The 24,743-nt window shown below is 42.6% G+C and overlaps 1 protein-coding gene across 1 annotated transcript; it reads right to left on the bottom strand.

The window, feature by feature from the left end:
* Positions 1-1,957: 1,957 nt before the first annotated feature.
* On the bottom strand, positions 1,958-24,075 carry zbtb45 (zinc finger and BTB domain containing 45). The gene is given in 9 exon segments (XM_041984236.1): positions 1,958-4,374; positions 5,018-5,153; positions 5,156-5,293; positions 8,159-8,300; positions 19,271-19,428; positions 21,065-21,196; positions 21,536-21,574; positions 21,576-22,871; positions 23,840-24,075. Coding segments are annotated over 8 exon segments (2,190 nt in total). The 5' UTR covers positions 22,602-22,871; positions 23,840-24,075; the 3' UTR covers positions 1,958-3,955.
* Positions 24,076-24,743: the final 668 nt, after the last annotated feature.

Raw genomic sequence — 24,743 nt, 5'->3', positions numbered from 1 at the left:
TTGTTGAAACAAGTCGGGGTGATTGTACATTTTCAAGATTCATTTAGTTTTACTAAAACATTAGAAAGGTTTATTATCTTTATAGTGCTGTCAGAAAAGCTTTTTATGTTTGTTTTTCTTATTTTTAAGCAACACTTTCCATTATTATTAAGCAGAGTTCAAAAGACAAGGCACAACCAAAGACTCCATAAAAATCCTGATAATCGTCTGATTTGTCAGTGTTTTTCTTCCTTATTTAACCTCCTCTGAATGGCTATTTCACTTAGATATTTTCAGTTCTGCTTATTTCTGCACCAAAGAAAAAATGAAATAAAATAGAAATAAAGTCACAAGCAACAAATAGCAAAGTGAGCGTTGGTACAGTGAATAAGCAGGAGAATCACACAGAAGAACTTTAGCGAGGTTTGAGGAAAGGAAACGGGTCGATGTGAGCTCTAGTTTCCACTGCTTCTTCCTTTGATGGAGCTTAAAACGACGTGAAGCATTAATGCCTGTCTTTGGACCACCGAGGTAATTGTTGGTGTGTGTGTGTGTGTGTGTTTGTAAAAAATGCTGAAATGATTCGCAAACAGTCCAAATGAGAAAATAGTGTCCCATCTTGAGGTATATGATCCTGGTGCTGACCGGAAAATGTTGTGAAGCGTCCAGACAGATGACGGTGAATTTAATTCACCCTGCTGTGCGTAACCCCCCCCGCCCCCCTTTCATCCCTGCAGCGCCACCCTACTGCATCAGACCCAACCCCCCCCCACCACCCCACCACCCACCCCCCCCCCACCACCACCCCCAAACCAGTGCCAGGTCCGTTCACCTTCAACTTTTAATTAAGGAAAGAAAGATGGACTGAAAGTGTTTCCACGTTTGCCTCAGAGTCCTAGATGCTGGTCAACCGAGGACGGCTGAATTAATCCACCAGAAACTTCTGGACTCCTACTGAACAGCTACTTCACGGGACCAGGAATTAAAAGTGACATGATTACAGGACTGTGCATGTGTGGAGAACCTGTAAACCACTTTGTGTGTAACTTTTTTCACACGTGTTGTAAACTGCTCTGAATCAATTACAGAAGAAAACCGAATGAAAATCCAGATGACCCAGCTTTCTACCAGCACTTAAACGCACCACCTATGTGTGAAAGTGAGTCTGTAAACCCTTCGTGCACTCATTAACTGATCTGTGTGTAAATGCAGTGTTGGTGGTGCAGATCAGGCGGTTCGTGCACATGTATGTAATCATTTGTCTGCACAAGAGGCTTTCTGAACATGAAACTACTACACGTACGATGATGAAGGTAAAAGAAATGTGTGTGTGATTGAGCATATTTGTAAATTGTATGTGTAAATTTATTTTGGATTCAAATTTGTGTGCGACTTAGCAACTACAAAACGGTTTACACATCACGTTACACATACTGAATGAAGCCGAGCTGATAAAGAGTTGACGCTGTGTTCGGTGACAGAACGACATCCCTGCCCTGAACTTTGACCCCAACCTGAAACATTTTCCTTTGTAAACTTCAAATTAAACAGTTGACAATGAAAAGCGTCTGTTCCTGCAGAAACTCGACCAGCAGCCATTTCTTACTGCTTGATTGTCGTAGGAGCTTGAATCAAAGTCAGCTGGACGTCTGAGAATCTCCACCAACATCGTCCTGCATCGCTGAGGAGGAGGCCGACAGTAAGAGGACAAAGACGTGGCTACAAGATCCTCCTGTAAGACACTACACACCTGTCCTTTAGCTTTTATTCTGTCTTTACTTCCTGCTGGTGAGAACATGGCTGACAGCTTCTCACAGAACTTTAAAATATTTTGTTCATCAGAAAATCAGCAAAATTATGTTAATTCATAAAATCAAAAGAAAAAATTCATAATTCTATCTGCAACGACGATTTTTAGAAAGGAAAATGACTCCTTTTATCAGGTCATGACTCCATTCATCCATCCATCCATTATCTGTAGCGCTTCGTCATGAAGGGTCGCGGGGGGGGCGGCTGCCTAACCCAGCATTTAGCAGGCGAGAGGCGGCTCACCAGTCCGTCGCACGGCTCCACTCATATGTTCTGATTGTGAATTAGTTTTTTTACCATTTCGCTTTAACATCTTGAGGCAGATTTGGATAAATTTAAGCAGCCAACATATTTCTAACATCACTGATGCTAAACACAGCTCATATAGCTCAGGTAGGATGGTAGTGGGCTGAAACAGATTCCTGAGGCCGTCTGTCAGACATGTGCAGGCTTGTTTTGTTTGTATGTGCAGGAACACAGCCTGTCCCAACACCTGCTGAGAAAGCAGGTACCGACAGTTTTCCTCTTTCCAACTTGTTGTGTTTAATGTGTCTTCACCTCTCACGTGTCTGAGTTCACAGAGGTTTGACACAAAGGAAAATAGTCCCTGATTTAAAAGAATTGAAGGTGAATCAAACCCTGGCCCCACCCCCTCCCAATTTTCCTGTTGTCTTTGGTGACTCTGACCTCTCGGAAACAGAGTTCCTATACAATTCAACATTTAAAATAAGGGTGCTCTGATCGTGACTTTCTGTGAAACCAACCACATGGTCCATCTGAAGCGTTTATGCATCAGATAAACAGCTGTGTTTAAATCCAGAGAGGAGGATGTAAAATTGGAGCTAAAACTGTGAGTCACCTCCTGATTTTACAACCACAGCATCATCTGATAAAAACCACTCAGGCAGCGTAAAGACAACATCTGCGTGGTGAATCGGCAGGACTTACATGGACCACCATCTCCCACACAGGAAGTGAGAAGCTGCAGGATTTCTGCTTTAAACGGATTCACCTCCCTTACGCTGAGGAATGCTGAAGATTTAAAAAATTTCTAAAAATGATTTAATCTCTTAAAATCCAGCTCCAATTCAGTGTTCACACATAATTATGCTTCTAACCTGAGATGGAGGATTTTCACATGAGATGACGTGTAAATAAGAACTGCTTCATACTGCAACCAGGACGTAAAGTTGAGATATGAACGGCTTCATTTACCAACTACAACATGCAACCTGTGGCCACCACACTGAAGCTTCCTCTAGAACAGGTTTCTACTTTGTCCTTGCAGTAAAACCTAAACAGTCTGCTGTTATTGATCTGATTTACACTATCGGATCAGGCACCGTTTATGATAATAATCGTTGCAATTTGCTAATTAGAAAAATTTAAACTGCAACTCTGATTTAAAATCAACGAATTGTTCAGCTGTAATACTGAGACAAAGGAGAGCAGTCTGATTTTAATCGGTGCATCTAACAGTGCTAATGATGATGATGGTAGTTTTAGAGCTATCTGTTATCAATGATGCCACAGCGGGTTAGAAATGGCTGCCAATCCCTTGTTTTTACACAACTTATAATCAGAAAAGACTTCTGGTTCTGAACTCTCATCTTCTCATCTGGATATGAAATCTCAGAGCTCCTAAAAGTTCCTCCTTCCCTCTTCTCGCTTCACCCTTTAACAAAGACCATGTGGCTCTCTTCTTCATTTCAATAAAAAGATCAGACCTTCTTATCCAGCTTCTTTGTGAGGCGATTCGAGCCGATAACGATCCAATCAGAGCAGAGAACCCTTATTTAAAATTCAAGACGTCTCAGATGGCTGTTCATGTGTGTGACTGGTGGGCATGTTGCTCTGTACCTCACATCATCCTCACAGCAGCAAATGTCACAACACAGGAAACTAGAGTAGGGCTACTACTATTAGCATTTTTCCACAAAATTTCCAAAGATGTTTGTACAGATCCAAAACCGCTTATAAATGTACATTATTTTCAAACTTAAAGGCCTTCAGCCCTGTGCAGGATCCCTGACTGAAGCTAAAATTTTGAAACCTGTACACCTGTAAGAGCTCTTCCCACCAGAGTAAAAGGACCGATTAAGTGTTGGTTCAAGGAATGGGCTCACTAACTTCCTCCTCCTCCCCCCTGCTTTTCCTTTCTCTAACTTTAAGTGGAGGAAGCTCCATGGCTGGGCATGTTGGCCATGCTGCCAACCATGCCAGCTGCTCCAGTCATACCTGAGGGTCCTCCTATAGCTGGAGGACTGTGCTTGGTAGGTGAGGTCATGTCGGCTCCACGGCCCTGACCCTGGCCTGGAGCCTGGGGCGCGTGGTGGGCATGCTGGAGGGCGTGGCGCTCCAGCAAGGTGCGGTGGGTGAAAGCTCGGTGGCACACATTGCACTGGAAGGTGCGCTCAGCACGGTGGGTGCGCATGTGGACGTTAAGAGAACTTTTCTGGGTGAAGCGCTTGCCGCACATGGTGCACTGGAAGGCCCGGACACCAGTATGAACCACCATGTGTTTGAGGAGGTAGTCCCGCAGGGAGAAGGAGCGCCAGCAGATGGAGCACTGATGAGGTTTCTGACCTGAGGGGGGGGGGGGGGGGGGGGGGGGGCAGGTACACACCACACACACACACCACACGCCACACAATACTTGAATAAGAGAGTCCAAAGTACTGACGGGTAATCAGGTGATATCTGACAACAGATCAGAAATCTGTTCAGTATATTGAGACTCATTTTAGATCATTTTAGGTGTTTGGCCATGCTGTAATAGTTTGGACATGTCACAATGATAGTGATGCAGCACAGCATTGTGGGGTTTTTAAGCAGAGAAGCAAGGTCAGTGGTGTGGTCTTTTTTCACTGTGCTCAAAAGCAGATAATGAAAAAGCAGCCGGCACTAATTGAAAGTTGAAGTAATGCGAGTTAGGATGCTGCGTCATATGTCCTTCAACACCACCAATTTGATATGTCACCTGAAAAAGTCACCATCCAGAGCTTCACAAACAATGGCGGGAAGCTAATGCTGCTAAGGTTAGCCACCATGCAAAAATTAAGCAAGCAGTGCGTTTGTGGCTAGGTGGTGATCGAGGACCAAGCATGGGCTGTGGACCCATGGTTAAGAACCACTGAGATAAAGGATGGCCTGGGGGTGGGCAATATTTCGAGTACACTCAATGTATCCTTCTGCAGAAAAAGGCAATCACAGTGTAACGTAAACTCACCCGAGTGGATGAACATGTGCTTGCTGTAGTTCTTCCTGGAACGTAAAGATTTGCCACAGTGCGTGCAGTCGAACGAGGTCTCAGATCCCTGGGAGGAAGGAGAGGGCCCTGCAGAGCATTGAGGAGGTGGAAGGTGGTGGGGGCGGGGGTCATTGGTGCTGGGGGCGGAGCCTGCTGACTGGGCTCATTTCCTGCCATGTTGTCCATGCCTCCCATGGGCCCTCCCACGTAGAACGGAGCGGGCTGCGACTGGCTCACTGGGTACTGGAACAGAAGCTGGAGAGGAGGATAAATGGACAGTCACAGGTCCATCACTGTGTCAGTGAGTGTGTGAGGCATGATCATCTGAACACTTCCTGTTTATCCTTCTTGGAGTGACAGGAAAGGTATTTAGCAGATAAATGTGAAAGCAAACATCCTCCTGAATATCCTGTAAAACAAAAATATTATTTCTTTCCCACAAGCTGTACAGTATTTCTAGTGGTTAGTTTATAATATCGTCTTCAGCTTCACTCTGGTCCATTTCTCTGTTTTCTGTTTAAGAGTTATTGTTTATAAGTAAGTATGTCAAAAATAACCAATATATGTTATTAATTACGTTAACATTTTTTACGCATGGGCAGCATCCCTGGTTTATGACATGGGGGAACAAGATGATTCTGCTGGCTCTATGGATGGACTTGAGGGTGTCACAACCTTGTGGTGATGCGGGTGCTTTAACACCCACACTTTCCTGGGGAGAGGGTTCAACACTTTTCCCTCAGCTGGTTGACATGTTTCCCGATGTGCGCACTCTGTCCTCTGACGGAAACCTGTGTGTGTACGCACGTGTCCATGTGTGTGTGCTCACTGCTGTGGACACAGAGAGCAGCTATGACATGCTGTCATGTAAACCAGATAAATAGCATCAGATGCTAATATGAGAGCCGGTGGTCTTAGCATTAGGTGCTAATATGGGAGCCGGTGATCTTAGCATTAGGTGCTAATATGAGAGCTGGTGATCTTAGCATTAGGTGCTAATATGAGAGCCGGTGGTCTTAGCATTAGGTGCTAATATGGGAGCCGGTGGTCTTAGCATTAGGTGCTAATATGGGAGCTGGTGATCTTAGCATTAGGTGCTAATATGGGAGCTGGTGGTCTTAGCATTAGGTGCTAATATGAGAGCTGGTGATCTTAGCATTAGGTGCTAATATGGAGCTGGTGATCTTAGCATTAGGTGCTAATATGAGAGCTGGTGATCTTAGCATTAAGTGCTAATATGAGAGCTGGTGATCTTACCATTAGGTGCTATATGAGAGCCGGTGGTCTTAGCATTAGGTGCTAATATGAGAGCCGGTGGTCTTAGCATTAGGTGCTAATCTGGGAGCTGGTGATCTTAGCATTAGGTGCTAATATGAGAGCCGGTGGTCTTAGCATTAGGTGCTAATATAGGAGCTGGTGATCTTAGCATTAGGTGCTAATATGGGAGCTGGTGGTCTTAGCATTAGGTGCTAATATGGGAGCTGGTGGTCTTAGCATTAGGTGCTAATATGGGAGCTGGTGTCTTAGCATTAGGTGCTAATATGGGAGCTGGTGATCTTAGCATTAGTGCTAATATGAGAGCTGGTGATCTTAGCATTAGGTGCTAATATGGGAGCTGGTGATCTTAGCATTAGGTGCTAATATGAGAGCTGGTGATCTTAGCATTAAGTGCTTAATATGGGAGCTGGTGATCTTAGCATTAAGTGCTAATATGAGAGCTGGTGATCTTAGCATTAGGTGTAATATGAGAGCCGGTGGTCTTAGCATTAGGTGCTAATATGAGAGGCCGGTGGTCTTAGCATTAGGTGCTAATATGGGAGCTGGTAGATCTTAGCATTAGGTGCTAATATGAGAGCCGGTGGTCTTAGCATTAGGTGCTAATATAGGAGCTGGTGATCTTAGCATTAGGTGCTAATATGGGAGCTGTTGGTCTTAGCATTAGGTGCTAATATGGGAGCTGGGGGTCCTTAGCATTAGGTGCTAATATGGGGAGCTGGTGATCTTAGCATTAGGTGCTAATATGAGAGCTGGTGATCTTAGCATTAGGTGCTAATATGAGCGATAATATGGTGCAAATACTTCACAGGTGGAATGTAATCCACACTGGTGCATGAAAACATCTGAATGTGACATCATCTCGGCAAGAGAAGCTGATTTAGGACGGAGGCGACACAGGAAACAAGTTGTGTGCATACTTGTAAAGATTTCGCCGAGCCTCGCTAAGTCACACAAGAGCAGGGTCAAGTTACTGGAAAAGAGGACATATAAAAAAAAAATAAATCAATCTCCAAGTTTATGAATCAATATTGGATCTTATTAAATTTGAATCGATTCAAATCGATAAATCAAATAATGATTATCAGTTTAAATATTATTTGCCTTTATTTCATCTAACTTGTCAGTATTAATGAGGTTTGCTAGTGAAATATCTGTAAAATCTACTAGTTATCAGACAGCCATGCACACATTTATGAAGACAGATCAGGTTCAGATATCTAGTCAGAGTTAAACAACAAAGAAATCAAGGAGACGTCTTCTCTAACTCATTGTTGCTGTGCAGATGTTGGAGACTCAGGTCTGATCATTTAGGGGCCATGAATGTGACGAGGGAAATGATGAACAGGCTCTAAAATACAAATCAGAGCAGGACCCTCTCTAACAAAGTATCTGACGGGTGGTAGAAAAGATTTATACTTAGCTATGTAGGGGTGTGTCTGGTAAAGTTTTTGATGGAGGGGCCAGGTAGGGGTACTGGCCAGGACAAGGGTCAATTTTTAGGGGCTTGATTTATTCAATATTGAACTGATCATTAAACTAAAGTGATCATCTAATGTAAAAAAAAGTAATTAATATTTGTAAATATTGGCTTCTTTTCTGTTGATAGAATACAGTAAAAACAGGCAAATTTCAGGCATAGTTACAAACTATGATAAATCATGATTAATTCATTTGTAAGCTGTGATTAATCTGGTTAAGATTTTGTAATAATTTGACAGCCCTGTTTATAAGAGATCATGTTGGTATATCACAGATATTTGATGAGAACAGAGCTGAACAGACTGATTTCCTGTAAACTGTGGAGACTGTTTATAATGAGCAGGTGTGACACACGGCGCCGACCTGGTTGTTGAGGACTGAGTGGTCGGAGGTGGAGTCATGGGCTTGTTGACCCGTCCCCTGGGGTTGAACGCCATGGTCTGAGCTGGGCTCACTCCTGCGGCCAGAAACTCTCTGAAAACACTCCCTGCTCGTCATAGAAATCCTGAAAACAACCACAAACAAATAAAATCACTTAAAGATAAAGTTGAGAAAATTGGAGAACAAAAATTCTTTCAAATTCTTTTTGTTTTAGGAACATCTGACCACAGAAAGATTATGTTCTAATCTCATCCAATCTGAACAAAAAAAACTTGTTTCTGGGTAAATTTCAGTTTCTCACTTTATTTACAGTAATGTCATTAAATTTTTCAGTTTTCAAAAAAAAAAAAATGCCCCCAAATTTTTACACAGTAATAAATAAAACGAGATGAAAACAAATAGCTTCGTAGCGACCAAAAGAAACGAGTTGAAACATGAAACCAAACAGTCAGATAGAAAACAATCAAATGAGATAATTAAGATGCAATTAAACCAAGAGTTTCGAAATATTCCCGAGTTGAAAAAGACTTGAGGAACTGAACTATTTTTATGCAGAAGCCTCAAACTCTGACTCATACAAAACACCAGAATCCCAGAGACGGTTTTTAGAGAAGATGATAGAAAATCAAGACTTTGTCACATTTTAAGGCTAGAACCAGTACACTCCATGTATCCCGAGACGTTTTATAAACTATCACAGCAGCGTCGTCCACGCTGGTCGGAGTGAAGCTCACCGCACGCAACACCAATCAGACAGCTTACCCCCATCCAGAAAACTCCTAGCTATCTAGCTACTTTACGAGCAGTAAGAGATTGAATGCAACTCGTCCATTTTAAGCAGTAATTCGCCTCAGAAATGACGACAATGACGAGACGGATTGTTCAGCTGGTGTGTTTCCAGATGGACACGAATTTCTTTGTACACCGGAGCAGGAAACTCCTGCAGCTGCTCTTCTGAGCAGACGTTTTTCATTTAAAAGGCAGATATTTTGTCTGGTTTACAGGTGGTTGATGCAGCTATTTCCAGCGTGCGCTCTCAGTGTGCTGGTGGGGGTGTGGCTCACCTGTGTGTGCACGTGGCATGTAGAGACAACGACGTCAACATGAGAATAAGATTAAAAAATAGTGAAAATGGAACCCTAGATTACTTCTGTTGTGATCTGGTGGAAGATTGAAGAAAACAGAAAACAAAAAAAACAAACAAACAATAAGGTCAAATCGGAACATCAAATAATTGAATGCAACAAATGATACTGAGTAACAGTAAATAAAATACACTTGATTTTCTAGGGGTGACGGGTCTAATACAACGGTCGGGGAAACATTGGTTTGCAAGTTTATGAGAGCAGGTCCAGGTTCAGAATAAAAAGTTTGTTTAAAAGATAAAAATCACAGTGAAGTTAAATTTAGCAGAGTTTATTTAAATCCTACTTGGTGTCATTTTATACCTGATAATGTGTGAATTTATCATTTACAAGTGTTTTAGAGGAGATTTCAAAACATCCAGATTCACTATAGAAAGTATTGGCTCACCAGCCTTGGCTCTCGTATGAACTTAATAGAACCCCATTCTCCACCCAAATGAGTTCACTATGACGGTGGCCCACTCTTTGCAGCTATAACAGCTTCAACTCCTCTGGGAAGGTCGTTCCACAAGGTTTAGGACTGTTAGACAAGAAGGACTGCCTCTCAGCCTTCTATCGGGTTGAGATTAGGACTCTGTGGCGGGCCAATCAAGTTCTTCCACTCATCGCCTCATCCAGGTTTTTATGGACCTTTCTTTGTTCACTGGTTGCACTGTCATGTTGGAACAGGAAAGAGCCATTCCCAAACTGTTCCCACAAAGTTGGGAGCATGGAATAGTCCAAAATCTCTGAATCATTCCTTGACAGGAAAATGTTCCTCCATGCAGCTCTAACCCAGGTGACACCTACGGTCAGAATAAATCAAGGAAATGATGTGAAATGTGAGGACATTTGTGCACAATCCACTATTACCTTTCACACATGTTGGATATTAAAGCTGTTTGCAGAAATAAATAAAGACGCACATTCCACATTAATTCTCCTAAGAGCCACGCTCAGAAAAAAAAGAAGAAACAAACAGGATTTTCTAGAAAAAGGGAGATGACGTTAATAAGAACCTCAAGGGAAGGGTCGTTGCCTTCGGTCTGTGGTGTTTTTGTCTCCTCTTTCTTCTTTCCCTTTTGCTTCTGTTTGCCGTCTTTCGTCTTTTTCTATGCCCTCCAGTCTGGTCCAGCAAGATTACATAGATTCCATAATTCAATTCAACAGTAAATAAATAAATAAACGTATCAGATTATCAAGAGGAACATTATACCCATAAGCCTCTCCTTGGCAAAGCAAATTTGTTCAGCACGACACAGCAACCAGATTATCATTCTGCTGCTAGGATGCTGGATAGGAAGGCAAAAAAAAAGAACCTCAACCACTAAAACATGTTCTGTCATTGTGAAACAAAACTTTCATGTTATAAAACACATCGAGATAAATAAGGAGCCAGTCTGCTGCCAGCATGTAGCAGTCAGTGTGAAAAGTAGCTTTGGTCCTTCATTCCAGCAGAGCGGGACCAGACTGGAGGCTGGAGGTCTAGAAGTGATGCTACGCTAATGAAACACACAAGAGGAGGATTTCCTTTTATTTATTTATCTAACACAATGATTTTTTTATTGTCCTAATTTCTGTCATCCTTGGCCACCTGGTAATAGCGAGATTGTGTCCCTTTGCACCTGCAGGACTTCCTCTGATAGTAAATATTATTTAACAATAAACTGGCACCAATCTCAGATGAATCTGTACATATTTATTTTATAAATTAAACAAATGACTAAATTACTAGGCATCATTTACTGTCATATAGGAGACGCTGTTCTCTACAGCGATTCACCCCTGGGGGAATCGAACTTCGGTCTCCCACATGGAAGGACGGATGCTCTCCCGACTGAGAATTTCAGCCGCAACATCCGATGCCTCTGCCGTGTCTTCCCTCTGACACGGCGTTGACAGCATCTGCCACCTGCTGCCCTCCTCGGCCTTTCTGACACAAGTAATGACCATGCCATCTCCACCAATAAAACCTTTGTATGTTGTCAAAGCCATCATGGAAATAATATCGGTGAATATTTATTATAGGTGTTCACCTGACCTTTAATGGCCACCACAAGGGCGTGGCAAGGCGCTCCCTCAGGTGTGAGGGTTAGGGTTAGATTTACTTATCTGAGAACTCCAGAAATTAGGTAATGGTCAGATTTTCAGTGTGCATGGTAACGGGCTCAGAGATGGGAGAGTCACCTTTAAATGAACTTATTACCAAAATTGTTACTGGCCCAAAAAATGAAAATGCAAACAGAATTGGGCCCATAACAGAACCGTGAGGAACCCCCTGACAAGACAAAGATTTACTGAGAAGCACCTTCCACAGCCTTTGACTGAACACACTATTGTTTTTCCTCAATGATCATGAACATGATTGATAAGAAAACTTTGAGGTACTTGGTTAGGATAGTGGGAACTAACTAGACAAGAGCTATCATCGTGACAGACATAGTCCGAGTTGTGTAGTTAATGTTTCAGTTGCACGTTGGGTGTTTCGCTCACATGCTAAACTTGCTATCCAGCAGCTCTCCAGATCCCAGCTGTTACACATCTGCTCAGGAGAGGGAGGCCATTGTGTCATTCTTTCATGGCGATGGCCAGCCTCAAGCTAAACGAAAGCCACAGATGCTGAATCTGCCTGCAGATATGCTAGTTATTAAGTTAGTGTGTGACCGGAGTGGAATACAGAACTGGATATGTTGGAGCGCTTTCTGGAGAGCAGCAGCCAGCCATCTCAGCAGCTCTCATTCCGAAGTGGTCGCAGGAAGGACAGTGATCTCTGCACCAATGACTGAAGAAAAAGATGTGATCAAGGCTCTTCAAGCCCCTGAAAGCCGCCACATTGGTTATGTCTCTCACTATTATTAGGGCTGGGTTTAAAAAAATCTATTTATTGACTCAAACTTAATAAATCCAATATCGATCCATAAAGTTGTAGAGCGATTCTTTTATATACGTCCTCTTTTCTGGTGACATGACCTTACTCTTGTGTGACATTGTACGAGGCTCGGCGAGACCTCAGCATATATACACACAACTGCTTGTCTGTGTCACTCTCGTCCAAAATCAGCTTCTGTTGCCGAGACCATGTCAAATTCAGCACTCTGCTTCAGTGAGGAGCAGATAGAGTATTTCTCCTGCTCCGGGGTTACGCGATAGCGTCACAATCGTTCATGGGTAGATGCCCAGCTTAAACAAGCTGCATCTACGTCGGTAGCATCTACGTAGAAGTGTCAGATCAAATTCTTACTATTATCTGATAAACGCTCAGATCATTGATCTTGACTGTCAAGTAAATGGACTGTGCTCTATAAAAATTGTATATTGAGAATCTTTTTGAGACGTCTTAATATTCAATGGAAAATGAATTCATGAAAAATAGAACTGGATTTAATATTGAAACTAAATCGAAATAATCTGTTGTGAATTGAATCTTGTGATGATACCCAGTACTAACTATTATATTATGTATATTACCTCAGATGTCTAGGGCATAACTGGTTGGGCCTCTCTGGTACTGCTGGTGCATAGTGGTCAATGTAGTGGACAGTTACTAAAAAGTCATTTTCTTTTTAATGTCCTCAAGATCTACTATCTGCAACTTTTTGATGCATCCCTTCTTCAAAACATCTGTATCAATGGCTGAATCCCCTCCTCTACATGTTTATTAATCTGTGCAGAGGCCAGACAACGAGGCATTTATTTGATTCAGGTGTGTTGGAGAAGGGTTGCATCTAAAAATTGCAGGATAGTGGATCTCGAGGACTGGACTTGAGCACAGCTGCTCTAGAGTGCTCTATGCTGCCATACTCTATTGAGGTCAATTCCAGTGGTCAGTCGGTGTAACTGCAAGTAAATTTCCTCTGCAATCCAAGATGGCCCACAAACAGCTACCCCTACCAACCACTGCTAGCATATCCTGCCAATCTTTCTATGCTAGAACATATAATGATATACAGTAAGCTCTAAGGAAGGCTATTATCTGTTTGGAATGTGACATTTTTATGTTAAATATGTAGAAAAATTACGATTAACCAGGTGTTCTAATGAAATGGACATCATGCATCACCCAGAATAATTTTTAACGTAAGTCATATAATTGCTTCACTGTTTCTTGTCACTGCTTTGGTTATAAGTCAAATGTATAATTGTTATATGTATAAGCTATTCATTTAAAATATCCATTTTTGTGCAGATTAGTTGTAGAATGTGTTGCTATAATAATTACTTTATCATACTTTGTAGACTTCAAACGCAGCAAAGAAAAAAAACAGGCCTACCAGAATATTCGGTTTGGCACAGGATTTTACTGGCCCCCAACTTACTGAGGTGAAAAATGCAAACAGATGTCATGATGCCTGCATGCACATGGAAGACTAAATACATCTGCTGCAATGCTGTGTGCCACTGTGCCTGGAGGCTTTGCGAACCTTCAATAAAGCCTAGGTGAGATTGAACATGTTTTGGAGATGTAGGGACGAAAGTGTCAGTGTTTTCTTCCAACTTATCTCCAACATATGGGCTAGTAATACTGTCCTGCATCCTTATAGAGCTGTGGAGACTCACAGTAATGTTCTCCTGTTGGAGATGGTTTGACACATGCAGGTGTAATGGGTTGTAATGGGCTCGACACACGGGAGGCTACGTCACACCTTCTCCGTTCATTTTCTATCGAACCTGTGTATTGAGGCAAAAATCGCTGCCCTCCTCCAGCCAAGTGACAGGCAACATATGTGCAGGTGTAATGTTGCGCTCGTTTATGTAGACGTGCCCACAGGGCTTGCGACGCGACACAAGAAATAGGAAAAGTTCAATTCTTGTTGCTGTCGCCTGGCACCTACTGCCAACCAGCGAGGGGCTTCCTGGACCTGACCAATGATAGAGCGCAGTCTGGAAACACTATTGAACATGGAAGAATAGATCATTTTAGCAGAATAAAAGGCAGCCGGTGTGGCGCCAGAGGAATTAGTCCAAATGTAGGTTTTGGATGTATCTGGATCCAGCCTTGAGGTCCATCAATGATGATATTCACGATGCTGTTACCTATTTTGTAAACTGGATGAACCCAGGGTTGTCTCTCATTTATACAGTAAACAGCAAGATTTCTGTCAATATGGGCAAATCTTCTGACTCTCCATCTGTCATACTTTGTCACGTCAGGGACTGGTTTGAAAATGTCAAAATCCCCACCAATATCATAACCAATCAAATTTCTTGGAGAAAAGCGATCTTAGAGCGTAATGCACGGCACTGCTGCCGCCGCTGTCGTTGGTCGCCTCCCGTGTGTCGAGCCCATAAGATTCACGGCTATGAGTGTCATTGATTTTCTTATTCAGGCCTGAACATAGCACCTGTACAGTGTTGAAATTTCCCAAAAATTGTTGAAATTTTTTTCAAAGCATGAAAAAGAAAAGGTGTTTGTATATTTACAATAGAACACAAGTTAATTCACTTTTATAGCAAGTTTACAATGTTTTAAGTTGAGTGCTCAGGCGCATGTAGTCCACTGGAGTGGACATGTTTGTAACTTTATGAGAAAATCATATTTTTGGAAACAAAAAAGCTTCAACATCTTTTTTTATGTCCTCTGTGAGAATGAAAAAAAAACACTTCAGAAAAAATCTTGACCAAGGCTTTTATAATTCATGCATCAGAGAGGTTAAACGTACTTAAAGAACAGGAAGTACTTTGTGTATATAGTAACTTTACATCTGAGAAGACAAGAATTACATGTGGAGTTCTCCAAGGTTCCATCTCTGGGGCCTCTTCTGGTTAACATCTACATGTACTTTCCACTGGCACACGTCATAAAGAAAAACTAAAATAGTTACCATAGCTACGCAGATGACACACAGATATATAATTACAATGTCACCAGAGGCAGACCAGAGCCCCCCGTACAGGCTCTGGTAAATGCACATTGAGAAGATTAATAACTGGATGTGTCTGAACTTTCTCCAGTCAAGCAAAAAACAAAATTGAGGTGATTGTCTTTGGAGCCAAAGAGAAAAGACTAAAAGTCACAACAGAGCTTCAGTCTATACACCTAAAAACCACCAACCAGGCCAGAAATCTGGGTGTATTGATGGACTCTGACTTAAACTTGAAAAACTAAACAAAATATGTTTAAGCACAATAAAATAATAAACGTGTTAATTGACTTTATGCATAATAATAACACTTTAAACGGAACGTCATCACCCGGAAATTGCACTTTTCCAAGTTTAAAAACATACTGTATTGGTGTTGGACTTCCCTAAAGTCTTTCTTTTGAAGACGGCGGATGTGTTTTCGTGCTGGGCCCCTTTGTTCACAGCAAAACCGCCAACAAGGTAAACTCTCGCAACGTGTATGTGATATTTAATTTGCTCTGTGATTTCGTCATCACAGAAGGCTACTTGAATGAGTCAGCCCCCTCTTCCACACCTGAAGTCATGCACTTTAGACGTGGAATGAATATAATGATATAAAGTCATGCCTTTACTGCTGACGCAGCTAATGCTAATGCTAATACTAACGCCTAAGGGACGGGCTAAAGTTTAACCCCCTGCACTGTACAATGAACCGTGTTTTCTCTTTTTATATACGGTGTGGTGAAGTGCTCTGCCAGCGTAAACATTTTGTCTTGCTAAATGTGCTTCTTCTACCATCTCGGTATCTTCACTCTCAGGCTCGGAGTTGGTTCAAACATAAATGGCTGAATTCCGTAAGCTGTTCCTCGGTTCGACCTGCCCAGCCATAAAGCTAAGCTGCTGGATGTTTTTAGGTCGGAATGCACTGTGCCATGCACTGGGCCAGCCCCCCTTCCAACTCTGGCCTCCCTGCAGCCAATCAGAGCAAACCCTCATTAACATTAGTCAAAAGCTTACATGAACTCTCACGAGACAAAGTTGTGGTATGAGCAAAGGCTCAGAACAAGCTCTAGGTTGATTTTCCTTTTGTTTAATAAGTTTTCAAAAAACTATTTCAAGACACTTAGAGGACAGTGGATGCAAGAGAAAGACCAGGTGACGACACCTCAACGTGCCCGGCCCTACTAAATTCACATAAAAACCTGAGAATGCATGCTGCGTTTGAGTATGTCATTGTATGCATGTATGTGTAATGACGTACCAGTCTATCTATACAGTAATTACCACTATATAGAAATATGCAGATAAGGATCAGTGCTTTAAGCCCACTGCCCTTCTGTCCAGTGGATGACACCTTCTCTCTCCTGGTGATCTGAAAGCTGCAGGCCTTGAGCAAGTGGAAACACTCTAATGTGAGTTTACAGTATCTTTAAGTTCTTATTTTCATGTTAACAGCAAGTTGATGGTGGTGCAAAGAAGATATACATCCCCTTACTGAGTGCTTGTTAAGGAAAATGATGCCATCCCTCTTCCTCCTCTCCTTGGACCTGCCTATGCATTCATAAACCTACGCCATCACAGAAAGCCTCCAGCTGAAGAGGGACACAGGAAAAGGTGAGCAAGATATGAGGAAGGTAAACACCTGCTGTGTCTCGGTGTAAACTAGGGACCAGCGGTGAGACCAGGGTGCGTTGGGACATTTGTAGAGCAGAAAAGGAGCTGTCCCTCACTCCACACATGTAGACCAGTTCCTTTTCTTACAGAAAAATCTTACAATCTCAAAGAAATAAGACTGTAATCATAAAGTTTTACAGACTTTACACTTTAAACTGTTGGTAGTTTTAGTATAATACCCTCCCAGAGGTAAAAAAAAAAACTTTATGTTCTTTCTTTTGCACTATTTTAAAGCCAGTTTGAAACTCGTCTATAATCTTCTCACATGCTTACCTTATCTAAAATAGTGTATGTTCTTTCTGTTTTTAGTCACTTTATCTTACTAGCTGTCTACTTACACATGGTTTTTATACTATATTATAACATTTTATTTATTATTTTGTGGCTTTTACTGCGGATACTTCTGTCCTGCAGCTGTTGCACTAGAATTTCCCCTGCTGTCCGGAGACTTCCTCTCACCGTCCAAAGACGTGCATGTCAGCTTAAATGGTCACTGTAAATTCTCCCTAGGAGTGAGTGGTTGTTTGTCTCTCTGTGTTGTCCCTGCAATGGACTGTTGACCTGTCCAGGTGTACCTGCCTCTCACCAGTTAAATGCTGGGACAGGCTCCAGCTTACCCATGACCCAAAATGGATAAAGTGATACAGATAATTAATGAATATCTATTATAAGAAATTTGTTCTTTTTGAAAAATCCACATTATTTATTTATATTTTTAAGTTTTAAAATGAAGAAAACATAAAACCTTTGCAGTAGACAGACTATTTTTCTAGAATATTTTTTTTTCAGAAAAATAGATTAAAAAAACATATTACTGGTGCTTTTTAGTGTCATTATGTTGTGGAAATTCAAATGCAAGTGTTACATTAAAAACAGAAAAATTTCTGAAAGTCTACATTTGGTATTATATCCATACTTAAAACCATTAGTTAGTTCTTTAGCCAGTATTAAGAGCCACTGCGTAAGGTCCAGAGAGCCTTATAGATATATATATATATATATATATATATATATACACACACATGAATGTAAGGTTACTCAGCGTATTTATATAAATCAACACGACTACAACAGCTTGTGCATTCAGGAAGTCCCGTCCAAGCTGCTGTATTGTGAAATGCATGTCCACTAGGGAAATGGGCGAATGTGGCCTCTAACTGGATGTCCCGATATACTTTGCCATTAGTCTGATGCACGACACACCTCATTGTTAAATCTCCACTGTGTAACTGTTGATATTCAAAATGATCATGCATAAAAGAACACCAGTAGGATTTAAGTAAACTCTCATTCCACCGCCAATTGGTTCACTTTCAACAAACTTTTTATTGTAAAGACCAAACATTTAATAAAAAACCAGTGTTTTCCCGACCAGTTTATTAGAGGGACGACCCAGCTCCCCTATCGCAACCCTTGCCATCCCTACAAGATCAGGTTTATTTTTATTTTCTATAATTACTCAATTAATATCTGATATATATTTTATTCAGTTATTTATATTAAATTATCATCTCATTTTATTATTTAAGTTATTTTAATTCTGCAGCAGATCCACAGCAGCAGTAATCTAAGTTCCCCTTTCCTCTAGAACAGGGTTATATTTAGTCCTTTTATTATAAAATCTGAACAGCCTGGTTTTATTTATCCTTTTCTCATGTTGACGTGTAATTACGTTCCGTCATGTCTCTACATGCCACGTGCGCACACAGTGAGCTACACTCCGACCAGCAGAGGGCTTTCGAAAGAAAAAACCTGCGTAGACAACTCAAGTTCGTGAGTTAGCCATTTTCTATATCCTACGTAAAACGTCTCAGGACACATCGAGCATATTGCCCAAGCCCTAAAGAACTTTTCTACTTCTTTTTTTTTAATAAAACGTTATCATACTCATCGCACTATATGTGTTCACTGCAGCGGTGATGGCAAAAAAAATCCTGAAGCTGAACATTTTAAGGTGCTTCTCGCTATAACTGATCTGACATTTCATCACGGTTTTTGTCTCACAGAACACGTCTACACCTTTTTTCCACAACACCGTCCTGCTGAATCCACGACTGTTCCTATATTTCAATGTTTTTCTTCTAAAGTGTTACAACAAAAAACTTTAAAATGTGATTATTTGAAAATAACCGTCTTAACCTCTGACCTGTCCTTTGGCAGAGGCCAGACGGAAGCTGTATATGTTATATTTTTTTATGATATAAGATTACATAACTTTCACTATTAATTTACTTTTTTTTCCCAATCCTGTTTTTTTTTCTTGTAAAAATAGTAATAAAAAATAAGCAGAAAACAAGTAGAACTTAAACTAACAGTAGTAAAATGTAGTAGAAATCAGTGGGTTCGGCACTGGTCAAATCCCAGTCTCCACAGTACCCAGTTCTCCTATCAAGCTCTCTGATCCACCTTGATGGATTTCATCATGGATATTCTGCCCAGCTGTTTAGTCCCACTTGACTTCTTCAGAGCGTAAGTCTTCAGCTACTGGATATTCCCCGAGTCCTGCCGCCGGGCCCTTGGCTGGGTAAATGCCGGATTTGGCCAACATCTGCTGCTTCTGGTGCACTGACACACCGCCATCACTAACAGAAAGCATCGCTGTCCACTGTTGCTAGGTGGACCCATCGTCATCCTCAAGTGGCAGCAATTCTTCCCCAGAATCAGAAGCTGTGTCGAATGCCCCCCCCCCCCCCACCCCCCTAACCCCTCCTTACTACATAGGGCTGCACTACATAGCACACTACATAGTTCGCAGCAGACCATGTGACTACCAGCCGTCACCATGGTAACCACAATGCTCGTTAAGATGTCATTACAAATCCAAACCAAAGTTATATATTTTTATTTTTATTCCTTGTTGCAACATTTATTCAATAAAATGCTTTTTCGCCTCTTTGCGCCATGTTGAGCTTCTACGCAATGCATTGTGGTCTATACTGACCCGTCTAGTGACCGTCGATGCTCACTACTTTTTAGGATGCATTGTGGGTTATTTTGAGTGCCCTACCTTTTTCTCTCTGGACATTTGGACACTCCTACAAAATTGGCCGTGGTTTGACTATTAAAACTAGTCGACCAATGCGGATTATGTATCTCATGATTATTATAAATGGATCTTATTTCACTTTCAGCTTTGAAATTTTGCATAAGGTTGTTTATGTAAGTCCGACGTGCCTCCTCTTTTAAGTGTTCGAGAGTTGCAGACGTACTTCCGTGGTACACAAGGTCCGCTTTACAAATCTCACCAGTATTTAATAAGGTTTAATGTGAAGTTATCCCAGACTTTGATGTACTCTGCCGCCATTTTGCTCCTTAGTCCGCCGCCATAATTTTCCCCTGGTGGACTTTATTACGCATGCGCAACTCTCAGCAGAGATAGGATTAGAAGATGATGTCTCACTTTTTTTTTTTTTTCTTTGCCAACAATAGTCGACTATTTTTATTGTCGACTATTGTCAACAGAGATTGACTAATCATTGCAGCCCTGCAATCTTTTCCTGTATCACCGACATCTTAATCTGCTCAGTATGGCGTCTATCATCCTCTTTATCCTCATATATATATATATATATATATATATATATATATATATATATATATATATATATATATATATATTACCTTTTTTTTTTTAGTATTGTGATGAATAAAAATGTCTGATTATGTAGGAGGAAAGAATCACATGGGGGAAAGATAAAAGACCTGACGGAGGAGTTGATCAATCAGGAGGAGCTGGATTCAGTGATGATCACCTGCTGTGCTCTCCCAGCAAAACACGATGTTTTAACTGCTTAAACTGGGCAGATTATTCCCATCATGACTTCATCTGCAGTGAAAGGTGAAGCTGCATCCTATGATTGTGTGGCAGATGTTCCTCGTATAGTCCTGCAGTGTACGGCAGGATGCGGTAGAAATCCTCTCACCGTGTTTCTCTTTCTACTTAGTTCAGGACTTGTGACTGAAATGCAGATTGTACATTTAACATCAGAAGATCCTTTGGAAGTTAAAAAATTAAGATTATGGCCAAATTTATCCTTAAAATCAACATTCTGTATAAAAATGTATAAGATGTGTGTTTCCTCGCTGGAATCCTTCTGCATGTAGTCATTGATGAATTATTAAAATCTTCACTAAAAGTGAGCGACATATCTCCAATTTTACTGTTTTACATTAACATTTTAACTCTTTATTTTCTGAGCCATCAACACCAGCTTCAGCAGCAGCGTTTCACCTCTGAGTTAACGTACCTGCCCAAAGGTTGCCATGGATTCCTGACTCCCCTGCTCCTGATCTCGCCTCCCATCCTCCAGCGTATAGACGGTCCCATCTGCATCCTGCACCCCTTCATCTTTCACCACCACTCCCTCTCCCCCCAGAACCTGAAAAGAAGAAGGTCCGTGTCAGTTGTAGGTGGAAAAGAAATCCCATTTGTAAATTGTGGTCACACAGTCTGTAGGAGCACAACCAAACTGACTCGGTTACACAGCTTATAATGAGGGGAATGACCTACAGGCAAAATGCAGAAGTCCATAGATTATCAATAAGACAATATCTGTTGAAGTTGAGGCGAGAAATTCAATGCAAAGTGCAGAAACATCTCAGCGTTATACGCCAATGCAGTATGAGTAGAGGGAAAAGCATAAAAAGAAACAGAAAACGTTGCAGCTCTGCATGCCTGAAAGCTGTAACCATAGCAACCCTTCCCCTTATCCCCCTACCTGGAGTCTTATCGGCTGCCTCTGCTTGCGGCTGTGGCTCGCTCACCCTGTCTCTGTCTCCATCTCTTCCTCGCTCTCTTCCGTCCAAGTCCTCCTCCTCGCTGTATCTGTCCATCCCCACCAGGTCATCGGAGAGGTCAGTCGCGTTGCCGCGGAGGCCGTCCCTGCTGATGCCGTCCACGCCGCCAACGCTGGAGCTGCAGCCCATGGAGAGGTTCCCTGCGTTACCGGTGCCGGCTCCGTTGGCAGTCTGTGCCAACAGGTCTCGGAGCTTGTACCTGACGTCCTGAGTGCAGCTGGAGCTCTGCTTCATGAGGATTGTGCCGGCCCCAGGGCCCATCCCATCACTGCCACACATGGAGCTGGTGCCCATGTCTCCCAGCGCCATCAGATTCACCGTGTTAGTTTGATCCATCGGTCCGGGGCCGCTCTCACTGACAGTAACGCTGGCACCTGCCAGACCCCCACCCACGTTATTAGCTCCACATTCAGCCATGAAGTTGGAGAAGTTTGCATAACCTCCACTACCGCTACTAACAGAACAGCTTCCACTGCTTCCACTCTCCCTCCCTTTCCCCAGGCCACGCTCTTCTTGTTTTGGGAGAACTCCTCCAAGCATGGCCCCTCCTGCAGCCGCCGCCGCCGCTGCAGCTGCCGCAGCTGCACTTGCCGCTCCTGCTGCCGCCTTCCTCTGTGAGATGATCTGGGTACACTCGTCAATGACCGTCTTGATCTGAAGGATGCTGGCAGCAGTGAGGATGCAGAGGGCCTGCGACTGCAGCACCACCAGCGAGCCGCTGTACATGAAATCCACAAGCTGCTTCACGGTTTCTGCGGGTACCAGAGGCGGCACGGATATCTCAGAGTGACCCAACAGCAGCTTGTCCTGGAAGAAGGGACTTCCAGCTGCCAGGACGCAGGCATGGGCACGCAGCGAGGCGTCGTGTATCCGCACGGTCACATCGCAGAAGAGGCCTTCACGTCGCTGTGTGCGCAGGGCTTCCAGCACCGACTGGCTGGAATTGTGCAGATGGATGTAGTGCACGGTCTCTGTGCCGGACACCATGGCAGGAGGGGGTGAATCGCTGGGGACGGGGTGGGAGTGAGGGTGGGGTTGGGGAAGGGGAGGTAGGTGTCTGGGGTTTTGCGTCAGCTTGAGGGATAAGGAGAACGGGGAGGAAAACGGATACAGAGCATGGGCCACGGTGGGGCCGTGTCGGCTCAGACGGCCATGAGTCAGACGGAGGTTTCAACCTGCTTCTCTGCTGAGGGCGAAGTGTGCGAGGAGACGCCTTCCTTGATCTGAGAGGACCAGCTGGCTGTTTGCACCAAAAAACTATTCAAACAAGAATGAACATGATTCAGATGATCACTGATAAAGCAACCAGTAACATAAAAGAATGTCATGACGCATCTGCTCTTCCTTCAGACAGAACACATAAAAAATGCCCCCTAAGAGGAAAATCTGACATCGTTCAGGATTTTCTAACATGTTGCCAGATGTATAATTTATTAAATGAATTAATAATCGTCATTTTCTTTACGACCCAAACATTACTCAGATTTAATTTCCAACCCAGTTAAAGCAGCTGGAACAGAAGGTGACAGAGGTTAACACCTGAGCAGCTACGGGTTAATCATCCAATTAGTCGCGTGCATCATCAGGAACACCTGTTCAGGACAAATAACAGCATGTGCTTCGCTCGAGTCCAGCGGCACCTTGGGTCAGTTTCCTCGGGTGTTCCGCACAGCGGGTGGCCGATAACGCAATGCGAAAGATAATTTGACCGTTACCGCAGAAAAACAGAAGGAGGGAGGAGGGGTTCACGAGGATGGAGGTGGTAGATGCTGACAGATTTCAGCATCCTGTTAAAATAAGATGAAAAGGTTGCGGATGACTGACTGACCAACATTTGCGTCAGAAACGAGCAAACAGGTTAACGGCGGCTAACGCTAGCTAGCGTTAGCTGTTGACTTTAGCCGTCTGTCTCGCACGGAAATATGCGCAAAATGCAAAACTGTGCACATGCAAACTGGCCTTTTTCCATCTACCGAAACACAAATTAAAGTGCTGTTAACACGATGACAACTGGCACCGAAGCTGGACTAAAGCTCGCCCTTAGATTAAACCCATTGCTAACCAAGCTAGAACACAAGCTAGCGCAAATTGCAAAGACACAACTAGTAAAGTTAGCATGTCAGTAGCTAGCAGGCTACCTCTTTTCCTCTAGAGCGCAGTGACGCCACATCCAAGAAGTTTACGGTTAAGGTGTCTTTACGTGTCGTTTGGTCACGACTGCTTACCGCTGAAATGTGTGGTGACAGGTCGGCGCTGGTTAGTTTGAGTCAAATGGATGCAGCAGGGAGAAGCCCCTCATGTAACCCACCCAACCTGGTGAAGGCTCGAAACAAACACACATGCACGCAAACACACACGCACAGACTTCCACGCATGCAGAAACAGAAAGAGCCGCAGAAAGAGAGGCGAAGTTTCTCCCACACAACACCACCCCAACCACCGACTGCTGCTGCACGCGCACCTCTCAGATCAACATGCAGACTTGTAGTCTTTGCAAAGGAGGATAGCTACCTTTAAACAAGCTCGAACAGTAGAGACGTGAAGGCATGCAAACACACCTACACACCCACACACTTTCGAGGAAACCACAAAGAGCCTCGAACACATTTTATTTATGGTAGCATTCTGTTTCTGCCGTATGAATATGAATATAACAGGTAATATGTTCAGTAATGTGTGTAATGTGTCTGCAGACCGGATGGACAAAGTCTGACTCCTGGTCAGCTGTAACTTTTCAGGGTGAAGTGGAGGAATGTGTCATGGCGCAAAAAGGCGAGAATCAGTCTGTTATGAGCTCTGTCAGCTCAAGTATGGGGGGGGTACATGTCTTATTCTGAGAGACAACAGACAGGATTAGGTTTATTAATCATTTTATGTTTCAAGCAAATAATTTCTCAGGCATGTATATATATATGAAAAATGTTCTTTTTGAAACTGTACTAATATCTTTATTGCAAGTGTAATATAAAATCTGTGAATTTATTAATATATTAAGTAATTTAAGATTAAACAAATCTTTTTTATAAATAATTGAATAACTAGACTAAAAATAATGTTTAATTTCTTAAAGGACATGATGTATAACAGTAAAATATCAAAACACAACATCGTCATATGACACCTGATATG

The sequence above is a fragment of the Melanotaenia boesemani genome, chromosome 4, assembly GCF_017639745.1.
Source record: "Melanotaenia boesemani isolate fMelBoe1 chromosome 4, fMelBoe1.pri, whole genome shotgun sequence".
Taxonomy (NCBI): domain Eukaryota; kingdom Metazoa; phylum Chordata; class Actinopteri; order Atheriniformes; family Melanotaeniidae; genus Melanotaenia; species Melanotaenia boesemani.
The sequence above is the reverse complement of the archived record's forward strand: the minus strand, read 5'-3'. Positions and strand labels throughout refer to the sequence as shown.